This window comes from Nomia melanderi, chromosome 8 (assembly GCF_051020985.1).
Source record: "Nomia melanderi isolate GNS246 chromosome 8, iyNomMela1, whole genome shotgun sequence".
Classification (NCBI taxonomy): Eukaryota; Metazoa; Arthropoda; class Insecta; order Hymenoptera; family Halictidae; genus Nomia; species Nomia melanderi.
Window position 1 is genome coordinate 10308745 of NC_135006.1, and position 21764 is coordinate 10330508.

A 21764-nucleotide genomic window follows, 5' to 3' on the forward strand; every position below is an offset into this window, starting at 1 on the left:
ATAACTCTTGCTCGCTTATGTTCTTCTAATAAGAATCTGCGACAAGTTTGTAAAAGGGTATACTTTTTCTGTCTTATACCTAGAAAATCAGGAATTGAAAAGATTCTAAAAATCACTGTTACGACTTTCATTTGATTCTTCGTAACTGTTTCAAGAACCGAAACTGATATAAGCGTTTTCAACCCAAATAGTTGTTCAATATAGTTTAAGCTATATACGTGGCAGAAGTAATTTTGTTGTCACTGGTAGAGTTGTGAGGATTTTGAAATCTAACAATAAAATAACCTAGAGGTCACTTTCATTTTTAAAAATGGAATCATGTGCTTTTTTATGTAATAATCAACGCAGTTGTATGTCCTGTATAAAAGTGTATTAACCTATATATGTCGAAAAATCTAGGAGGTATATTAACTTTAATTTTGTTGACTTAGATCTGATTCCTCATTTTGTGGTATTTATATCCAAGCAACTTTCAATACGAAATTCTAAAAACGAGTGTGAAGTGGCGAATGATTTCCAACACAGAACTTGAATCAATAATTTGTACAATATCTATTTCAGTCAGTTATGATGTTCACTTTAAATATAATTGTAGCTGCATAATATAACTTTAATCGCATTACGCAGCCCAAGCGATGAATTTGATGGTTCTTTTAATAAATATAATTATTCTACGAATGATTGTGCGAGAAACATCAATAACAAACAGTGAGATTACGCGGCGGTTCATAAAGGAACTTACAGTGAATGCGTAGCCATCAAAGTGTTAATAGGGCCTTCAGTGGTTACGATATAACGAAATGGAGCTTAATTATATTTCATTAATGATAAGATTAAGCTGATGAGCTTAAGCTGCATTGTTCGTTCATTATCACAATTACTTTTGTTGATTATTGAAGGATTATTACATAACCAATAAAGAAAGTATCAAATGAAACGAAATAAACGATTTTCAGCTAAAATACGTAATATTTATCGATTTTATAGATATTCATTTTAGTTCTCTAAGAGTTTATACGTATATCGAAAGTTATAGTAAGAATGTAAAGCGATAAAATTCGTATGTTACTAGGATAGGAGCATTTCAGTTTTTGTTTAAAATTGTGACTCATAGATTTCGGTGTCGTACATGTTAATTGATTTTATGGTGTTCCGCATGATGGTATAAAACTTTAGATTTTAGACGCCATACTTCTGAAAGAAATTCGAATACCGAGTCTTTATTGAAGCGGAACGAAAGTATTCCATATCTTCTGTTAGCATTTGACGGTGAATGAACTGATACGTAGTTAGATGACACCAAACGGTGAATTTGAAGACGAAGAAATGAAGTAAATGGTAACAGGATCCCGCTCGGAATTCCGATTCGGCAATGACGCATTCACAATTGAAACTGCATTTCATAAAAGCGAACAATATCTTTTGATGAAAAGAGTCAATTCTGCAATGTTACTTAAAAAGTTCAGAAAATAGATATGTCAGAATTAGAACCTTTGTCTAAAGATAAAAATTGCAATCTGTTTTTCGACATTTTTATGTTTTCCTATGCCTTGGTTAATTTTCTACACACATTGAAAATTTTATATCTACATTGTTCAAAGAATTTAGGAGTTTATTTTATTTTCTAGAGTTAATAATTAATAGTACATTAATTATTATCAGTAATAATAATTATTGAAATAATAACATTAATAATAAAAAGTATAAATAGCGTGATATAAGTAATAATTTTTCCCAATTTTAAACTGTACGTTTACAGATCGAAAGTTTTATTAATGGCGTGCACCAATTTATTTCAGCACATCCGCATGCAGAGGAACATAGAAAAGCCCAGTGTTACATATAACTAAAATTGCAATGTTTTATTCTACACAATGAATAAGTATTTTTAATAATAATAGCTTTAAAGTATTAGAAAACTCATTAATACGTTTTATTGACGAAAAAGTTGATTAGAGTCATTTATGGTTATCGATACGAAAAGTAAATGTATTAACAAAACAGTGATGTTGAAATTTTTGATGTATTGGTATCAGTTAATGTGAACAGTAGAAGTATATCGGATAGTTTACGAATATACGCGTGGAAATAGGATTCACTCTTTAATGGAATATCGTTCAAATATTCATTAACGCTAATTAAATATTTCTCGAACTTAACATCTTCTTATAAGTTTCATTTTGCGAATGTTTCTTCCGAAACGAAGATATTAATCGTACGTATCACACGGAAAAAAATACGATCGTGATCAAATAAAATGAAAAAAGGAAAAAATGAAGGAACATGAACTACTAACCTTCTACAATTCACGTATTGATCTAGTTCTTAAATATAAGTTGCGATACTCTTAAAATACTAATTTTATCCTTTCGTCACTTCCCGCGGAGTGTTAAGTTAAATTTATGTAGAAACTAAGACTCAACCGAGGAGCGTGCGTTTTGGTATATTCATTTCCATTAACATTTATGATATGAAAACGGAAAGCTTACTTCATAAAATACTGCAATCCTATGTCGAAAATTATTTGACTCCCCATATATAACATTTTATATCTGCCCGACCTATCTCCGGGAGCAATCATTATTACATTTGAATGCATTTAAAATGAGCATGATTTAATGTTTCCATACTGAATATCTGTATTTTATACAGGATGTTCATGCAGTTACTGGCAAATATAGTGATATTTTATAAATAAATATACTAGTGAAAATGATAAAAACGTGTAGAGGAAATTAAACAGGGGAAAATTCTATTGCCATAGCAGTTCATAGAGATTTATTGTATTGCCGATATTTTAAGAAGAACGAATGGGATCTTTAATATTTTTCAATTGAATACTAAATATTCTTTAGGTACATTATGAATCAAATATTACCAAAAGACAATGAATGCTTTGATAGATTGCATTAATGTATTAATTATAATCAATGAATTGGCTTCAGTGTAAAGAATAATCAATGAAAAGGTATTAATAATTACCGGCATCATTTTATGCAGTAACTTTTCAATGGAAACATATTATTTCGTTTTCGATCTTACTTTAAACGTTGTAATACGTAAAACATTTCTGCATGCATTGTTTATAAAATTATATTATAAAATTCACCAAGATTTTCCTACGTAAATACCACAAATAAATACAAGAAGTTCAGTGTGAACGTAGGTTACTAACAGGTTGTAAGAATAAAATCTTCTCCCTTTTCTTTTAGCTTTCATGAGGGTAATAAATTCCGGGCAAACGAGCGCTGTTTGAAACCTCATGACCCGTGACAATCGCTTCTGTTTTGTGGCTTTCATTTGCAATTAACGTAATACACTTTTCGTTAAAAGTATATGGGTACACCGACTAACGATGAAACAAATGTTTGTTAATTCTTATTTGTGAAACGTTACGAATAATGTCACCCTTGACGGTTACCATGGACCACGTTTATTCAAGCAATATTCTATTAAAAATATTAATGACTACAGATATTCGCGTACAAAAATATGTAAGTTGATTTATATAAAATAATATTAACAATGTACATATTGGAAAATAACTCGATTACTTTTTTAACGTCAAACGTAATTATTTACTATCAATCTATCGTAATTAAACGATACATTCGATTAAATTTCTTTCATACTACGCAATATTTAGCTCTTTTATAATTCATTGTATGTCAAGGCAACAAATTATAGTGAACTTGAAAAATAAGACAAATTAATATTTAAAACAACACGATGATTGTCGTCTCTACGTGCCTAAAGGCCACAGAAAATCAAGGCAACTGTTCAACAAAACTGAAAGTGAGAAATGAAGGTTTATCGCGGCAATTAATCTTTCAACCTCCTTACGTCCCACAAACAGCAACAAAGGTTCTGTTCGTTCGGTGTATCGTAATAAAGATTAATCTTTATGTCTGAAGAAGAAAAAAGTCGTGTTACTCATATACATGTAAATGATCTATCAGTCAAGGTGTTACCATGGAAATTTAAATTGCAAACGACTGAACAGATAATTTTAAGTTGATTCTTCGAGCAATAATAAGCGGCAACTTCGTTGTGTTGCAGGTAAAAAGAAGTTCCCGTCGGATCCGTCCTGCTGTCCAGCTTGCGGGGTCACCGTGAGGCCGCAGGAACTGGAGCAACACTTTGCTCAAGAACTCGACCGGCTTTACAAAATATCGTCGGCGTCCTCGCGGTCGCGAGCTTCGAGATCGAATTTACCCCCCGGACATCCGCCGGATCATCCCCATGGACCGATGCTCCATACCCCATCGGCTGTTGACGGAACACCTCATGGGAGATGGGAAACTTACAAGAGGATTAAAGCGAATAGGCAGGTAAATAGACACGCGTACACTGCTCTGCGATAGTTATTGAGCTGCTCATTGGCCAAATCGAATAAACCTTTTTCCTTAACCCTTTGCACTCGGGAGGTGACTCTCAGTCACCACTTGATTTCCTACAGTGAAGCTATAAAGTTTGATATTTAATATTATACTTCGTATAATGCATCAATCTGAGAAATATTGACGTAAAGTTGCTTTGTCCGTAAATTCACGTGAATTTCTCGTCGAGTTGGTTTTACAAAATATCGTCTTCATCTCATCAGAAAATGTCGAAATATTTCTAGTGAAAATCTTTGGAGTGCGGAGGGTTAATAATTTATTGAAAAGGACAGAGAAATTTTAGACGTATCCTATGTCTTTGTTTGTTCTAAAGTGTAATCATTGATAACTATATGAAATAAATGTATTTTAGAATAGTAATATTTCTTAATAATAAAACTTAAGAAATATAGTCTTTTGTAGTTGAAATAGCGATGGTTTTATTAAGTTTCAATTTAAGGAATGTCATCGATTTTACACGAAAGTGCACGACCATCAGAGTGTCAAAGCAATGGCAGGAATGTAGGAATGTAAAAAGAAATAAGAAATGAAGAAAATAATATTAAGTTCGATATAATATATTCCTTCGAGATTTGCAATGTGGAGTTTACAGCGTTCTGAAATTAATTTCTTGTAGAAACAAAAGTACCTCTTAGAAGGTTACATACATATAACGACAATAAAAATAGATCTATATGTGATCATTGTTTTTTTTTTTGTAAAATTATTTACGTATTACAAATTACTCGTGTGTACGAATACATACAATACATACAATACATATATATATATATTTGTTCATCGACGCAATCTGTTTTCCTATTTTATTGCTCTCAGAAGTCTGCTATAATAGAAGTATTCAGAAGAAGTATAAAACTATGATTTTGCTCAATATAAATTATTAACTAATAAGAAGTAAAATAAGTGACTGGAATTGAACTGGGAATTTGAATATTTCAAATCTAGTATAGGTTCAATTACGCTCAAACTTTTGAATAATGATCCAAAAAGAGATTATTGAAGTATATTATTTCAGATATATGGTTTATAATCGTAATTATTATTACTATTGGCAAATCATTTGAAAAATCCTAAGCTTTTAATTATTGGTTTTCAAAAGACCGCTGGTAGGTAAACTATTAGAATAATTGCAGTACTTTGTTCAGAAGAAATGCATCTTTCAAAATTGTTCAACTTCATGTCTTAATAACTAACAATTATTATCAATATGCGTTTCACTATTATGAAACTGAGAGAAAAGTTAATATTTATAAATCGTGAATATAATTACGTTTTCAATTGATCTACATAAGTTTGTAAGTACACGAAATGTAGCTTTTTTAAATATGCAATGCTTTCAGGCTAGAATCCGCGTAAAGAATCGGAAGAGAAAAGCAGATGAACCGTCATGTCCTGTTTGCAACGAAAGGTTATCCGGCTCGCCCGAAGAACTGAATCAACACGTCGAAAGATGTTTAAGCAAACACAATAATGGCAATCCTGCTGGGCAGCATACTCTGGACGATGAGGAGGTTGACGTAGAAGGCGATGCCGAAACTTTCGAGGAATACGAGTGGGCTGGACAGAGAAGAGTGAGAGCCACATCGATGCTAGTTGGAGGATTTTCTGGTATGTGGTCGAACAGATTTTGTCATATAATATCTACAACATTTTCATATATTTTAATGTAATCCTTTGTTGGTAATAATATAATACCCACACGATCAGATGACATAATAATATATTGTAATCGAAATTAACGGTGAAAGTTGCATTAAAATGGAAAGAATACCATTTATTAACACGTTCATTGTCATGAGAATTGTAGGCATTCTATACAATATTCCTTATTCTTTTATAACAATGACAAATCTTGTAGTAACCCATTCAGTGTTAGCATCAAATGTGTGATTTCATTTGTACTTTCAATTTATTTTGCTTTATATTACGATACATTTCAAATACAACCAAGATTGTATCAAATTGGCAATCTCTTGCTACGTGAGTGGGTTAACTGATTACTAGTAGAAATTAATTTGGGAGTTAATGAAAAAACGTCAAGTTTAATACTCTTTTATCTTGACAACAAGAGAAATATTTTTAAATTTATTATATATACATTATTGTCGTAATTCACTTCATGCTTTAATTTATATACTCACTATTTCCTTAAATATAATAATCTGACAAAATATTGACAGTACTATTTGAAACTTACATAACCAAAAATCTTCCATAAATTAAGGAACAGAACTGCTTTATTTCTCTGTTCGAAATGTTAATACTTTACTCAACATTTAATATTGGATTAAAAATTTTACAATTTTGCTGCGATAATATATCAAGAATAATGTAATAAAGTAATAAAAACAATGACGACCGAGTCATTCGCTTCTCGAATGGAAAGGGTTAACCCTTTGCACTCGAAAGTTTTTCACTAGAAATATGCAACACTTTCTGATAGAATACAGACGATCTTCTCTGAAACTTATTCATGAGAAAACATATATAAATTAAGAAAGAAAGTTATTTTATTTCAATATTCCACGTATTGATGCATTATACAAAGCTTAATATTATATATATATATATGTGGTATTAATGGTATTTTAAATATGTTTTACTTTAAAAGAACACAGGAATAGATAATCGAATAAAATACAAATAAATAGAAACGATATAGCTCGGAGTGTACAGATCTTTTCTCTTCTCAAGTCAACGCATCTCTCCCAAAATCTCTCATCATCCGCACTTGAAAACCATTCTCTCCCCCACAAGCATTCTTCTTACTCGCACCTCCAACAAATTCTCAAACACACATCCTCCGGAAAAAACCCACCAACCCTTGCGCCTGGTCTCCATCAGTCCCTTTTCTCTTTTGTGACCCTTAGAACACTCGCTGTCCCACTGTCTTAAACCTACGATACTACGTATAAGACTTTATAATTTTTCTGTATCAAATCGAGTGGTGACTGAGAGTCACCTCTCGAGTGCAAAGGGTTAATTTTATGTTTCCCTTCTCCTTTGAATGTCCTCAGCTGCAGGTCTGGCGACATCATCCAGCAACCGTTCATCAGCCGGCGGAAACGCTGGTTCGAATCAACAGGACGACGAAGACGTTGATCTCGTGGTCGACGGTGACGATGTCGCCGAGTTCGGGCCATCTCAGTATTCCGAGGCCGACGTGGTCGCGCCGCGTATGGACGGGACGCCGAGGGAGCAAAAGGAGAGAGACGCCCTACGGGAAGCCGTGATCTCGCCGAACGCGCCGAATTCGATACACCCGTCGCAGACGCCCGAACAAGTGGGTCAGGGGATGGTCGAGGTGAAGCCTGAACCAGGAACGATGACACCTCTGGGTCAGAGCGAGCAAGGCGAGGGCATAGCGTCTTCGCCCAGAAGAGACGGGGACACGCCGGTCATCGAGGCACTCAGAGGAAGAATCCGGGAACTCGAGGCGGAAATGCGCGGTCAACCGTTCAAGTGTCTCATTTGTATGGTGAGTGATTGCTATTTCAAGCTGTTCCGCCGCGAAACAAAATGAAACGGTCGATCGCACGAGTCGCTCAGGTGCCAATGCGGTAAAGTCCAGAAAAGAGAAATTGAGAAAATTAACCGTAATCGCTTCTGAAATTGTTACACAACGTATTCAGAAGCTATAAGAAGAAAGGCTTTCTGACTTAGAAAAAGAAACGAGAAAATCCTTCACTAACTGAAAAGGATATTATTTGTTTCATTAAAATCGAGAAAAATCGGAAAATTTCAACAAAGGGGCTTAAGAGGTTCGCTACCAGCGCTTGTTTCGGTGACGGTCTCCTCAATTGTAATATTTTCTTCAATCCAATAAATCTTCTAAACAAAATATTAGAAAAATGAAACAGAGACGAGTCATTGAATTCCTAAATATAATGTCGTAGTTTATAATTTCTAATAACAATATCTATAACATTAATTTCATTTTCATTATAAAAAATATAGGATTACGGCCGTCACAACTGTGTGACGCTGGTAGCGAACGTGTTAATCGCATTTTCTTCTGAGCGTTAGCCAAGGCGACCTTGGGTTTAAAAGTGCATAGAAGCAAGAGGACTCTTCCACTCAGGATGCTAGGGTCACCTCGACCTTGAACGCATGGTCGTTATTGGCGCGCGGCAATAACGAAAGACGAAAACAAGACCGAATATAACGGAGTGAGACGGCACTGTAGAAAATTTTGTTTTCTATCGTTATATCTCACTTCATCGCATTCGGTCTTACTTCTGTTCTTTAACCGTTTGGATGCTAAACAACTTTTGTGAAGATTTACCAAAAATGCGGAAGTGATTGGGTGTGTATGCAAACAAATTAATAAGAGTACTTATCTAATGAGATCACAAATATTGTGTTATTACAAAAAAAAATATCAAAAAATAACATTTATTCAAATAAATTTACTTTGATTTATTTCTTGAAAAACATAGTAAGAAAATTATAATTGATACTGATAAACAGAAGCGCCTCCGCGCTCTCCGCAATTTTGGCACAACACAAGAAGAGCGCTATAGCACTCCTCAGCACTCAGATGGTTATTAACGCTGCGCGAATAATCGAAAGCCGAGCGTTGTGAGTGGAAGAGTCCCTTTGTCCCTCTTCATTTTTAACACGTTCACCCCGGCGTGTACCACCGGTGGCTTACAGTAAGATATCACATTAGACAGTTTGTACCATTGATGGCTCATTAGACGCTGTGTAGCATCAAATATGTGGCTCGTCAAATGGTTTGGTAATTAGAAAACATTGCCATATAGTTGAAAATTAATTTACTTATTGATCATTTCAATATTTTTATGAATTTTGAGAATTCAGCCGCCAAATGGGAAATAGTGGATATTACAGCGCCGGTGTGAATGTGTTAAAAGAAAACCGTTGCCAGACTTGCGCTTTTCTTGAAAAACTCACCGACTTTTGCACCCTCTCCCACTGTTGTTCCCTTCACGTATCGAGGAACGGGGTGAAATTCGTTACCTTGACACTAGGTTTACGGAACGCGTCAATTTGAAGCATATTGGATTTTCTAAATATTATTTGGTAAATGTTTACGTCAAAAAATCATGAAATACACGAAAAGGTACACTAATCGCCGAACTTTGAACTTCCAATTTCCAAAATCTATACGAACGAACATCAATTTTCATAGGAACGATAGAATAAACTGTGTAATAAGAGCTCGCAGATCTAGTGTTGGTAGTGATCAAGAGTGCGCACAAAAACACGTTCTATAAAGAACGTTTCTACGGAATTTTATTTTTTATTTAGTACTTCGGATATCAGAAATTAAGCATAACAGAAAGGTGAACATTGATAATTATATGGAAAAATAACCTATGTTATTAAATCATTCTATAAGTAATGTCATATCTTATCTTGCTTCGTAAGATACACATTAATGTCAACCTGTTCTTTTGTATCTTGTTTTCGAATAAACGTTTGTAACGCATTAACAAGACTTAACGACGATTCAAGAATTTGCATGTTTTAAATCTTACAGACACCTTGATGAAAGATAAAAGTATTATAAATTGATCCATCTTTTAATAATAACAATCGATCGTATGCTGGCAAATTTTCAGCGATTTACACATTTACATATTTTCATTCCTTTGTATTGCTGCGTATATTAACAAATTTTTTAAAGAATTTTTGAACATTTATTATATATTCGTTCGACAATACGATATGCAGAATGATATTCAGATACTTTATGTACAATAGCTACTTCCTGCCATTGATTCGTGGTACAATCTAGTCATGAAACATTACCATTTGAAAAAATGGCATTCAATGAATTGGTCGAAACATTATTTATATATTCGAAAATCACGATTTATACAATTTTCGGGAATGAATATGATTTGTGATTTCCACAATGCAACAATATTTACTATCGATTACTTTTTTAATAGTTTTTGTCTTTTCTAAATATGAATCTTTGTATGCTCCTTTTTTTAACAAACCTTAATCAATTTATTATTTCACCTCTGTTTACAGGAACAATATAAGAAACCTGTAACTTCTGTTTGCTGCTGGCATGTACATTGTGAGCAATGTTGGTTACACACACTGGTAAGTTCTATCATATTAAAACAGAAATAAAAGTAGTTTTCGAAACTATTTTATATATACAGTATATAGAAAAAGAAACGAATAATTCATATTGCTACTTCGGATCATGCAATTCTTGCTTCATACGTACATTCACCAATTCGTAGGTATTAATTTTGCCAGTACAACAGTGATCGTTAATTAAAAGCGTTCAAACCAAGCCTTATAATCTTTTAAAAATGAGGCAAATCACAAAACAAAATTAGCCTATTTCTTCCTATTATACTCGAGGATTTACGCATAAATAACGATGAAAAGTTCTTTAGAATCAATCGTCGCTTTTGTAATAAATTCAATACAGAAATGTATGATCACTATCGATGATACATTGCCGCGAGGTCCTCAATTTATAAACAACTTCAAGTCGTCAAGTTCGGTGGATCATACTGTATATTACAAACGATATATACCGTGTGACGCAGAGTTGTCAGGCACAATACCAAATACATAAATATTCTTCTATACCAATACAGGGAAAATAGAGGAAATCCGAAATCTCGATATTTTTTTGCAGGGTGCGAAAAAGCTCTGTCCGCAATGCAACATGATAACATCGCCTTCAGATTTACGGCGTATCTACATGTGAAGGAGGTTTTGTGCCAAACAAGACATCGTTAAACCAGACGTTGTTCGTAAAAAACTCGACGCGTTCTAAACGCCCGAATACCTGTATATAATTGTATATATTTATGCGTCACGTTAAATTAACTCTTTTAGACTTACCATGCACTGTTACGTAATGTAGCATTATACGGTAAAAGCTAAGCGTAAACGGCGCGCGTGAATAACGTCTCGATCGTAGCTTCCTTTAGTTCTTCTCGGGCGGTGTACGATTTTCATCCAGTAAATTGACAATTCCATTCGTTTCTCCGTATTTTGTAAGTATACTGGCGGCTAAGCTCGTTACCCAATTACGTATAATAGTCACGTAACTATCGTGTATTATTATTAGCAAACGGAGCACCTTCCCCTAATCACCGATGAATGTATATTATTTAACAGGGTAATTATATATTAGAGTTGAGAATCGTCTGACAGCATGAGAACGGTTACAATGTTTACGAAATCAGTATTTCTATCATTTCATTGTAATTCCATCGAATCATTTCTTGTGCACATATATAGGTATGTGCGGTTTTCAAATCGTTGCACACTTTTCCCCCCGTAAGGTCGTGCGGTTCGAGTAGTTCAGCGAAACTTTACGGAGTAGTTATGAGGAGACACCGTTAACACGTTGACCGCCACGAGAATATTGCGCGTTTTGTATAATATTACTTTGTAATAAAGGTAGACGGTATTAGAATTAATTATTAATGATTTGGTATCGTAGTTCGTAAGTTACACTATTATTTGGTTACTTATGTTACTAAATAATTCGATTCAACATCGGTTTCCTTCTTGTTAATTGTTTTCAAGTAATATGGAAGCTCCGGTCATCGGTGACTATGGCAGTCAACGTGTTAGAGAAGCGAATCATTGTCGCTTCTCGCCTGAGAGTAGACATTCGAGTGAACGAGACGTTACGGTATAAATAATAAATATGTTTGATCGAACAAACACGCGACATATTTTGTCTCATTTTATCAACACGTGATCATGCTGTTTCACTCGTTCAATTCGCGAATCAGACTTGAACTACGCGTTTACCCTCCATAAGGTCTCGCTGAGCGCATGCAGGGAAGATCATAATCTCGCGAACGATAAAGTGGGGCAAGTTATGCAGCGTATCTATGTGAAAGGTGACACAGGAATAGAATTCGGATACTACGGAAGTCGCGAAAGCGCGACCTTACAGGGGGAACACTGTACTTTCTACGTATTCTGTAGCAAATACGTTCTTTTCGGCAATCCTTCGTAATAAAAGGATTTCTAGAGCGCCGATTGCCTTCAGTGTAGTCAAATTTCAGACATGACATCGAATCGGACACGAATCGAGGAGTATTCGCGCGTACCTGAAATTTTCAGTGTGACTTTAAGAAACTACCATCTACCTTGAATTCGCTGTTTCGTCGAATTTCACAGTTTCTTTAGTATTTTTTTCTCGTTAAACGTTTAGGTCTGGAATCCGTCACGTTCGACGTGGAAATGCTTGTACGCGTATACGGAATGTCCTCGAATGAATAATATATTATTCAAGATCAGGTGATGCTACATAAATATCATGTATTATGACACTTTCTGGTACAGGGATTCGTTTTAAAAGAAATCAGTTCTATATCATCGGATAGTACAACGTCTGTTGATTATTCGTTATTTCTACTTGCAGTAAACATCGGTATTGGTGGTGTTCTCTCATCTTCGCTGTCCTTCGACTGTCAGTGTATTTAACGATTAAGAAGAAAAGAAAACAAAAACATAATACCCACTTCAGCATTTAGAAATGCGAACGCAAGTGGAGGTAATCTATAATGGACAGACACACGAGTTAAATGGTGCTTGATTGCATACATAGTCAAAGAATCTTCATCTTCGATTTATTCGAAAACGAACCGTCGTAGTAATCATTTTTATCGCTCGTTTCAACACTGTTTTCGCACGTGTATTTGTTAATTTGTAAATCGTGACCAAACGTTCGGTACCGTTCTATTTAATGAATATTTTAGAAACTTCTGTTCGCGATGTTTCGTGATGCAGCGGAACCGAAAAGTATCACGGAATTAATCCATTTTATCACATGAACGATCATTACGCGGAACATATGCATTTTATTTTTAGAATTCGTTATTTTTTCTTACATAGTTCGTAATGATCCTAATTTTTACACGGAAGATAAAACGAGCAGTAGGCAAGTGTATTAATTACGATTTTAATAGTGAATTCTGTGTACACTTATTGTGTATCGCGCATTACGCATTATAAATCGAGTTCGACCGAAAATTCTCGCACGGAGAGCGAGTCTTTTTCATTTCGTGAAATTCGTTTCTAGAGAGATTCCAATTAGAAACGAGGTTCATAAGTAAACTAGTATGATACAGGAAGATCGTGAACGAATAACACGATAACACTGAATCCGTTCAAACAGAATCATGACAAACGATAGATAATTCCCTCTCGATAACGAATCTCTCGGTTTTTGTTAGAATCAATCACGCAAATTACGTTTACTCTTCATCGTTTTTATGTACATAATTACTTAAGAATCGAGACAAACGTTGTTTTAGTTAGGTGAACCAGATCGCTGATGAAAATGGTACCTAAAAAACGGGATGAAAGGAAAAAGAGAATGGCATTAACCCCTTGTCCTATGATTTCCTTCACAACTGTACTTAATAAAACTACTTTATCCAGTAAAACTACTTTTCTACCAAACCAACAATTCATTACTGATAACGATTAATAATTTAGTAGTAAAAGAAAAGAAATTGTCCTATGATTTCTCTCACAGCTATACTTAATAGAACTACTTTATCCGTTAAAACTACTTTTCTATTAAACTAATTGATTAATAATAACAATTAATACTTCAGCAGAAAGAGAAAAGAATTTGACGCTCATTCTATGTACGTTTACTTTAAAAATCAAAGATCGATAACAGCCAAGCGATACCTCGCTCGCACAAGAAATATATAAACGGCATTTAGATTTACCGGATTCGATTGGAAATCTTGATCACCAGTCTGGCTCGATATTATAGGAGAAAGGGTTAAATAAGGAGGACCAATTCGTTTGTAATCTTCATTTGTCGCGATTGTTATCCGATTTGCAATCCTTTCGGCGATGCTGTCTGTTCGTTTGTTCGACGACAACGCGCCTGGAAGGACACTCGAGTCGAGCAGCAGCCGTTCGTTGAATCTGCCGCGGAAATCGGCTACGTTGAAAGTGGATTTATCAGATTTCGGTGTTCGCGGTCGTCGTTCGTCGATAGAAATGATACGCACGGAAATCATTTCCATCCGATCATTCAAGGGATTTTAGGATCCGTTCGATCCGATTCCGATTTCCAACATTGCGTCGCGCCGGTTTTCCGTGCATATCGAAACGATTCTTGCAACTTGTTGTCCGTAACACGTACTATCCAGATGCATTTTTGCGTTATCAATACTCTCTCGTCTTAGGATTAAATAAGCATCTTGAATCTGTCGGATTGCCGTGGGGGAAAGGGACGAAACGGATTCTCCGCGAACATTCCTTGCGCTAAGCTCTAACGCGAGACCGTCTCTCTCCCTGTCTCTCTCTCTCTCTTCCCACCCTCTCTGCCCCTCTCTTTCTTCCCCTCTACCACTTTTTCACCCTCTCTCTTTCTCTCTCTCTCTCTGTCCCTTTCCCCCCCGCGCGTTCGGAAATCTTAGATCGACTAATCGTCCCTTAGCGCACGTCGGGGACGTTCTTGTAAATACACGAGCTGAAACAAGAGAACGGAAAAATCAACTGCCTGATGTGAGCGTTGTTCTGTAACCGAAATAAAATCATCATGGAATGTAAAGCAAATGTCTACCAAAAATTATTTCTTTTTCTGCGTGTTGCCATCCTTTCGTTCAGAGACTCTGTCGGCGGGGAAGTATTGGTGTTGTGGTCTACACGCAATCCAGGAAGTATTCAGATGAAGGAAATTCAAGGTATGTAACATTTTTTTTTAGACTCTTAGAGTTACCGTGTTGTGGGTTCATTTGAATGAAATTTCCATTTTAGCATTTAGGATTTTGGGATAATAGGATTTTAGCAATATATTGTGGCTTCATTCTTGGATGACAACTTTATACACTATAATGATAATAGAAATAATTAAATATAGTAATTTATTTTGATTCATGAAACTTTCGTTGCGTACAAGTTTAAAAAATGATTATATGTTACATTTTATGCATATCTTTAATTACATGTTTGAGTTGCACATATGTATAATCGTGCAAATAAATAAATAAATAGAATAGACTATATAGAAATGTACATTTTCGATTATTTTTACTACACAAGAGTATAATAAAAATTTTAAAGTGCCTCATTACGTTCCCAGTGTAATACAAGAGAGTACGATTCAATTAAGAAGTAGATTAAACATTTGGAATAGTTATATTTTGCAACGAGTTACTTAATTTTTGATTTTTAAGAATGACAATATAAAATAATGTCTGTTTTTCAGTGTTTCTACTGTATGAGTGGAGAAGTGTATTAATAACACTAGTTTCAGTATAATATATTTTACAAAAATCTTTAGACAACATTATTTATTCTACTTTCCTGCCCTATCTTTGACTAAATATGTAGTGAATGTAAGAGTAAAGGCATATTATGCTACAATTTACAATAAAGGTCCTGATTAACGTAAGTAATAAAAACCTTTATTTAGTACACACTAAACCCGTCCGACTCATTGATCACGTGGAAAATTGACTATGAGCACGCAAGACAATCTTCCAGAAGCAAAAACCGTAGTATGATAATCCATGAACTTATCCTAAAACAATTCTTATTCACACTGAACAATGACTTATCTGTTAATAAGCAAAATTGTAGTACATAAATTATTCTGATTTCTGCTAAGTAGAAAATTTAGAAATGTTTATATTTAAAATTAAATTAACATGGAAATAATAATAATATTCATTAAATTACTATTTCCTTATTAATTTTATTACTAGTATTACTTGTTATCATTATCATTGCCAGCCTATTATTATGAGGTATTATTCGATAAACATTATAATTCAACCATACTGTACAGAAATTCTAGCAAGCAAATGAAAATGTGAATCGACTAAATAATAATTGCAATAATGTTCATTGCAAGCTTTGTTTTTTGTTACGATTTAATATTTAATTTCAATGGTATGTTGTTTCATATTTATTTATTCGTTTATTAAATACTATGTGTATTTATGCATTATTTATTTATTCGTTCATTAAATACTATGTGTATTTATGCATTATTTATTTATTTTACAATACTGGCATTGTTTATATATAATATTAAAAATCTCAAAATGTTTGAAAAGGTTTTTATGATATATTCGTGAAACGAGTGTTGTTAAAAATCATAATATAGAAATCCGTGCTTACATTCGAACCACTTTATGACTTTCTTTCGTGACACTGCTGACGAACTGGTAAGAGTACATTTGCTTGCAAAAACCCTAGTTGGGAATATTTATTATAATACTCACTTGTTTAAGCAGTAAATTAGAGACTGCGAGGTGTGCAGTTAATTTTCGTGTCACAGAATCGTTGTACGCTGGAGAAATTAAATCTTTATCATTGAAATAATATGTAATTTAATACTCCATAAATTCCATACTTTATAGAATATTCTGCATATACAAGGTAAGTCACCTGATTCTACTTTATATTACTTATATACTGTTGATTATGCGAATAAATGCCTTAAAAGGAGATGATTTTTTATTAAATTATTATTAAAATATTCTTGAATGAATGATGATTACTCGCAATTATTGACCATCTTACTAATCGACTGCATTTTTCTTTTATATAATTGTGATGGATATTTAAAACATTAATTAAATGAACAATCGTTTACTGAATTAAAAATTATTAGTTTCTGGACTCAGCGTTAAATAACGATATCATTTTTTATTTGGAATTCAATATAATATCGAATTACAGAATCAAATGGTAAATAATTGTTTTTTTTTTTATTTTTGCTAAATGATATATGATAAAATACTGATGAATAAATGATAAAATACTGATGATTCTCGTGGTTGTTCACGAGTTAATATTCGACATTTCTGATAAATGCACGCGTTTCTAACATCCTGATTGTGAATTCAATAACGATTGATGTGTCATCAGACCAGTAAACATAACCCAATAGCGATCCCTTGGGAGGAATACCCATACGGACCATTCCGGATAGAATTTCCATTTCCACATCTGCTACTGCAATAGCTGCTGTTATATAAGTATAAAATGGATTACTTACGAAAATATCATATATCATTCAATCCTCGAAGTATGCGCCATAATTTTTAATAACTTTGTTTCATCTTAGAAGCGAAAATAGAATATTTCAATCTAGCAATGAAATATTTCAATTCAAAATAGATTTGTAATTGATTAAATGAAAAGGCATCGAATTCAATGCTCGATATAATCATTTTGTAAAGTGATTGCTTTCAATGGAAAATTGGAATTATGACTGTCCAACTATGCTGCCCATCAAAAACAATTTAGAAATAAAAACATAAAGAAATTAAAAAACTCAGATGCAACTAAACTTGAATAATTTATATAAATACTTATTCTTGATTTTATATAATAATTTATTAAATACTATCTATATTTATTTCTTAAAGCGCTGTGTCTTCTATAAGCAGTCTAATTAACAAAAAATTCTATTAGATTTCATAGTTAAACGAAAATCCGGGATAAACATCTGATTTTCATATATGTATATAAAATTCTCACTGTAATATAAAAAAAAGAACGCTATCAATTAACTGAATTTTTGAATCAGTGTTCACAGTGAGCATTGAACGAGTATTTCCTAACACCTTGTTTAACCGTTTGACTGCTGACGGATTTTTTGAACAAATGGAAAACACTTTTCATACAATAAACTCACTTATATCGCATTGCAACAACAACAATTTTTAAAAATACCATTTATTTACTAAAATTTGTTTTAATTCATTTTGTGGATAAACTTAGTAAAAGAATTTATAATTCACTCAAATTAAGACAAATAATTTTTAATAAAGGCAGTTTTTTTTATGAAAATACAATTTGAAGAAAAATATTCGTTCCTCGATAGAGGAAAGTAATACAAATTGTAAAACAGTTACTTACAAGTTTTTGACAAATAAATCTTCCTTATTTACTCTGACGACATTAATTTTTTCTTAAAAATGTTCTGTTTCCCTAAATTTACGTACTGATTCCAAACTTTTGGCCTATAGCGTACGTGCTGCAAGTAAACGCAATGTTGATTTCTAAATTGCATAAACTACATCAAACTATTTATTAATCAACAGTAAATAACTAATAATGTACTGTGATATAAATATAATATTCTGATCGAATGAATCCAGTATTCGTCATGTGAAGGATAAAACCTTGTCGACCGTTTACGAATATACTTACTCGTGTTTTTATGCACAAATGGTTTTGACCACTGACGAGTATACTCGTATTTGCACATGCGCCAACTTATGCAATGACTAAAATACAGAGTAGGTGCAACTGTTATTAGATAGATACACTATTAATAAATTGCTGACTGTAACACATAATATAGTAGACCAAGGCGAATCTAAGAAAAATAAGAATATTGGCCATATTTGTTGCATTGTTATAGAAATGAGCATGCTGACCATCCATGTTACTTCAAACACCTCCTCTACACTTAGTCCAATGCATCTTCAATTGTTTCAAACCGTTATTTACCACCAACACGTGTTAGAATCGAAACGAACACGCGAGAACGTAACGAATTCTTGGCTAAGTCTGAAATATCTAGTTAGAATTTCACATTTAAAATGGCAAGCTAAAATTGGAAATGCAAATTTGTGTATTATTATTAGTCTCTGAGGTGTCTAAATTCAGTATTTAATGTACTTTAAATTATTATTTAGTATTCTGTTCATTTATCGTATTCACTTTGAAATCTTTTGAAACGGCGTTATTCGGATCAAATCTAGCGAGGCGAAACGAATTTCTGTTTTTCCTCATTTTTTTCTGTTTATGATTATAAATATCATGATTATTCATATATACGCATACAGAAATTGACAAATCAGGAATCACGGAGCCCAGAAACAATAAAAGACACAATAATAAGAGTTAACCCCAAAGAACTGACCATACGTCAAACTACGGAAATTTATCGCATACCTTATACAGCCCTAAAGGGAAGAATCATTTGTCGAATAATTAAAAAAACTAATTGTACATTTGACGTCACCTGTCAATAAAATTAAACTTCTTAAAAAAAACAAAAGAAGTTAAGGACTAGGCCAAAGAAGGACACTATTAAAAGAAGAATGAAGACTAATCAGGAAGTTTGAATTGATAACATAAATATAGGATCTTCCAGAGAATAATATTACATTTATTGCAATGAAAAATTTATCCAACCATCTTGAAATTTTCCTCGGAATTTATGGCGAATCGGATATTTCTCACTTCTCAGTTTTTCTTTACTGATATTGGAACTTAACGCGTATTAATGACAAATTTATGAAAAAAATGTTGATTCTAAGCTTTAACTATTAGTTCTTCGCTGTTCAATCTGAACTGATCCGATTCGCCTGGGTCTGCCCTAATAGAATCAATGTCGAATTAAAGTGCTTTAGTTCACAAAGCAAAAGAATTTGGAACAAAATATTAGAGATATTTAAAATAAAGAAAATTATATCACCGAAAACACTGTGCAAAACTGAGCCAGTGAATACTTATTGTTAATTAGAAACGAAAAGAGATACTGAATATTTCAGAACTGTGTGTATTAGCTCAAACAATGTTAGATGTTATTGTTATAATTACGTTTTATGTATCTTACTGTTCATAATGTTACATAAAGAATTACGCGAAACCTTCAATCATTGGTTCAGTTTTGTTCTTCACTGTAAACATAAGAAGACAAGAACTCTTCAACCCATTCCACTCCGTTATAACGCAATCCTTACTTTCAAAAATACGATTTATGCTATCTGGTCTTCTAGTCGTAAAAAGAACAGCAGCATTACTAGAAAATATCTCCAAAAACAATTAAATCAGTTAAAACATCGTCCAACAGATTTTCATTGTAACAAAAAGTATTCATACGCACGGTCCTTGGTAACAAAGTGTTGCTCCAACAAAACCGAAATAAAGGAAAACCAAAAAAATGGAACTGTAAAAGAAGAATTAACCCAAAATGCCTGCACCCCTTTAAAGACGCGTCCACCTCGCATAAGTCTACAAACACTTATTCCTGATCTAATTTCCAAACTCAATTCTACATCAAACACAAGCCTCCTCGACCCTGCGCAAGGTACATACCAATCTAAATTTCCCGGCGCACGAGGCAGGTAAAAAATTCGTTTAAACAAGAACAAAAATAAAGCGACGACGACAAAGTGGAACCGTCGGCAGAAGAGGAAAAAACCGACGCAAAATGGCTGTACCCCCTTAAACGCATGTTCAAGGTAATTTGAGTAGATGCAACTGAAATGGAAGGTGGGGGCAAGCTCTGTGGTTTGCAGGTGCGGATGGATCGATTCTTTTTGCCAACAGGAAAGACAGAGCTGTGCGTTCGGGCTATCCTGGGGAAAGGTGTAAAAAAGAGAAGAACAGTAAAAAAGCGAGAAAAAGAACAAGTGAAAGAGTGAGAGAGAGAGAGAGAGAGAGAGAGAGTGGGGGGGAGGTGTAGCGAAGTGAAAAAATGTTGAGCCTTGGAGATAGGAAAAGACGGGAAAAAGTGGGAAAGAGGTCGACCGACTAAACGAGCCTGATCAAGCGAGATAAAGAGAGTCGGTGAACCCCTGTGGAGGGAGACGAGGAAACGATACAAATAGGAGGACGTGGAGGGAGTTTGGAAAAGGTCGGGGAAAGCATAATAAGAGGTGGGATCGTAGGTAGAGGCGGAACTCAAGGCTCCGCCTATGCTTTCCATCCTCCACTTGCCGGCAATTGACCTCCTCTACTTACACGCAAATTCACGAGTACCGCTGCGTCTTCCACACCTCGCCACTACCAACCACTTATGATATTCTTGCGATACCTACATAACGCTCCGTGCATAAGAGGTTGACCCTGTTCGGTCACAACGATATGCTCTCATTTAACCGCGTCTTGAAAATTCCTTCTGTGAACTTCGAGACGACTTTGTCGCTGCGAATTATACATAGAGACATTGATTCTATGGGGAAGGTTTTCGATACGCGGAATGTCTATCACGTTGGTGGCATGCTGTAACGTAATTTTATTTGCTATTTGTTGTTGTGAATTATGCGTAGAGATGTTGATTCTATAGGGAAACTTGACACGTGAAATGTTTATGTTATCGGCGTATTGTAATTTAAATTTATTTGTTATCTGTTGCTGTGGAGCACGCGTAGAGATGTTGATTCAATGGGGAAGGTTTTTGATATGTAGAATGTTTGGTATGTTGGTAGTATGTTGCAACATAAATTTATTTGTTATTTATTGGTTACAATTTACTAATGGTACATTGTAATATACGTGTTTGGATATGTTCGATATCTCTCTTGTGTTCTACTGGTTTCATGAAGCTGTGAATCATGTTAAATTTAAATTGACTAAAAGACATGTGGATTTGTAATGAGACATAGATAATTAAATTTT

The 21764-nt window shown here is 34.0% G+C and overlaps 1 protein-coding gene across 5 annotated transcripts in view; it reads left to right on the forward strand.

Annotated features, from left to right (window-relative positions):
- LOC116427504 (E3 ubiquitin-protein ligase Rnf220) overlaps window positions 1-15165 on the forward strand; it is a 272759-nt gene extending 257594 nt beyond the window's left edge. For 3 of the 5 annotated variants that reach the window (XM_076369661.1, XM_076369659.1, XM_076369660.1), the window contains exons 5-10: window positions 4060-4331; window positions 5741-6008; window positions 7418-7878; window positions 10407-10481; window positions 11035-15076; window positions 15150-15164. In XM_076369661.1, the coding sequence (XP_076225776.1) occupies window positions 4060-4331; window positions 5741-6008; window positions 7418-7878; window positions 10407-10481; window positions 11035-11106 (1148 nt within the window). In that variant the 3' untranslated portion in view covers window positions 11107-15076; window positions 15150-15164. Of the gene's footprint in view, window positions 1-4059; window positions 4332-5740; window positions 6009-7417; window positions 7879-10406; window positions 10482-11034; window positions 15077-15149 lie in introns of all 5 variants that reach the window. The other 2 variants (XM_076369658.1, XM_076369662.1) reach the window with 1 other exon arrangement.
- The last annotated feature ends 6599 nt before the right edge of the window (window positions 15166-21764 follow it).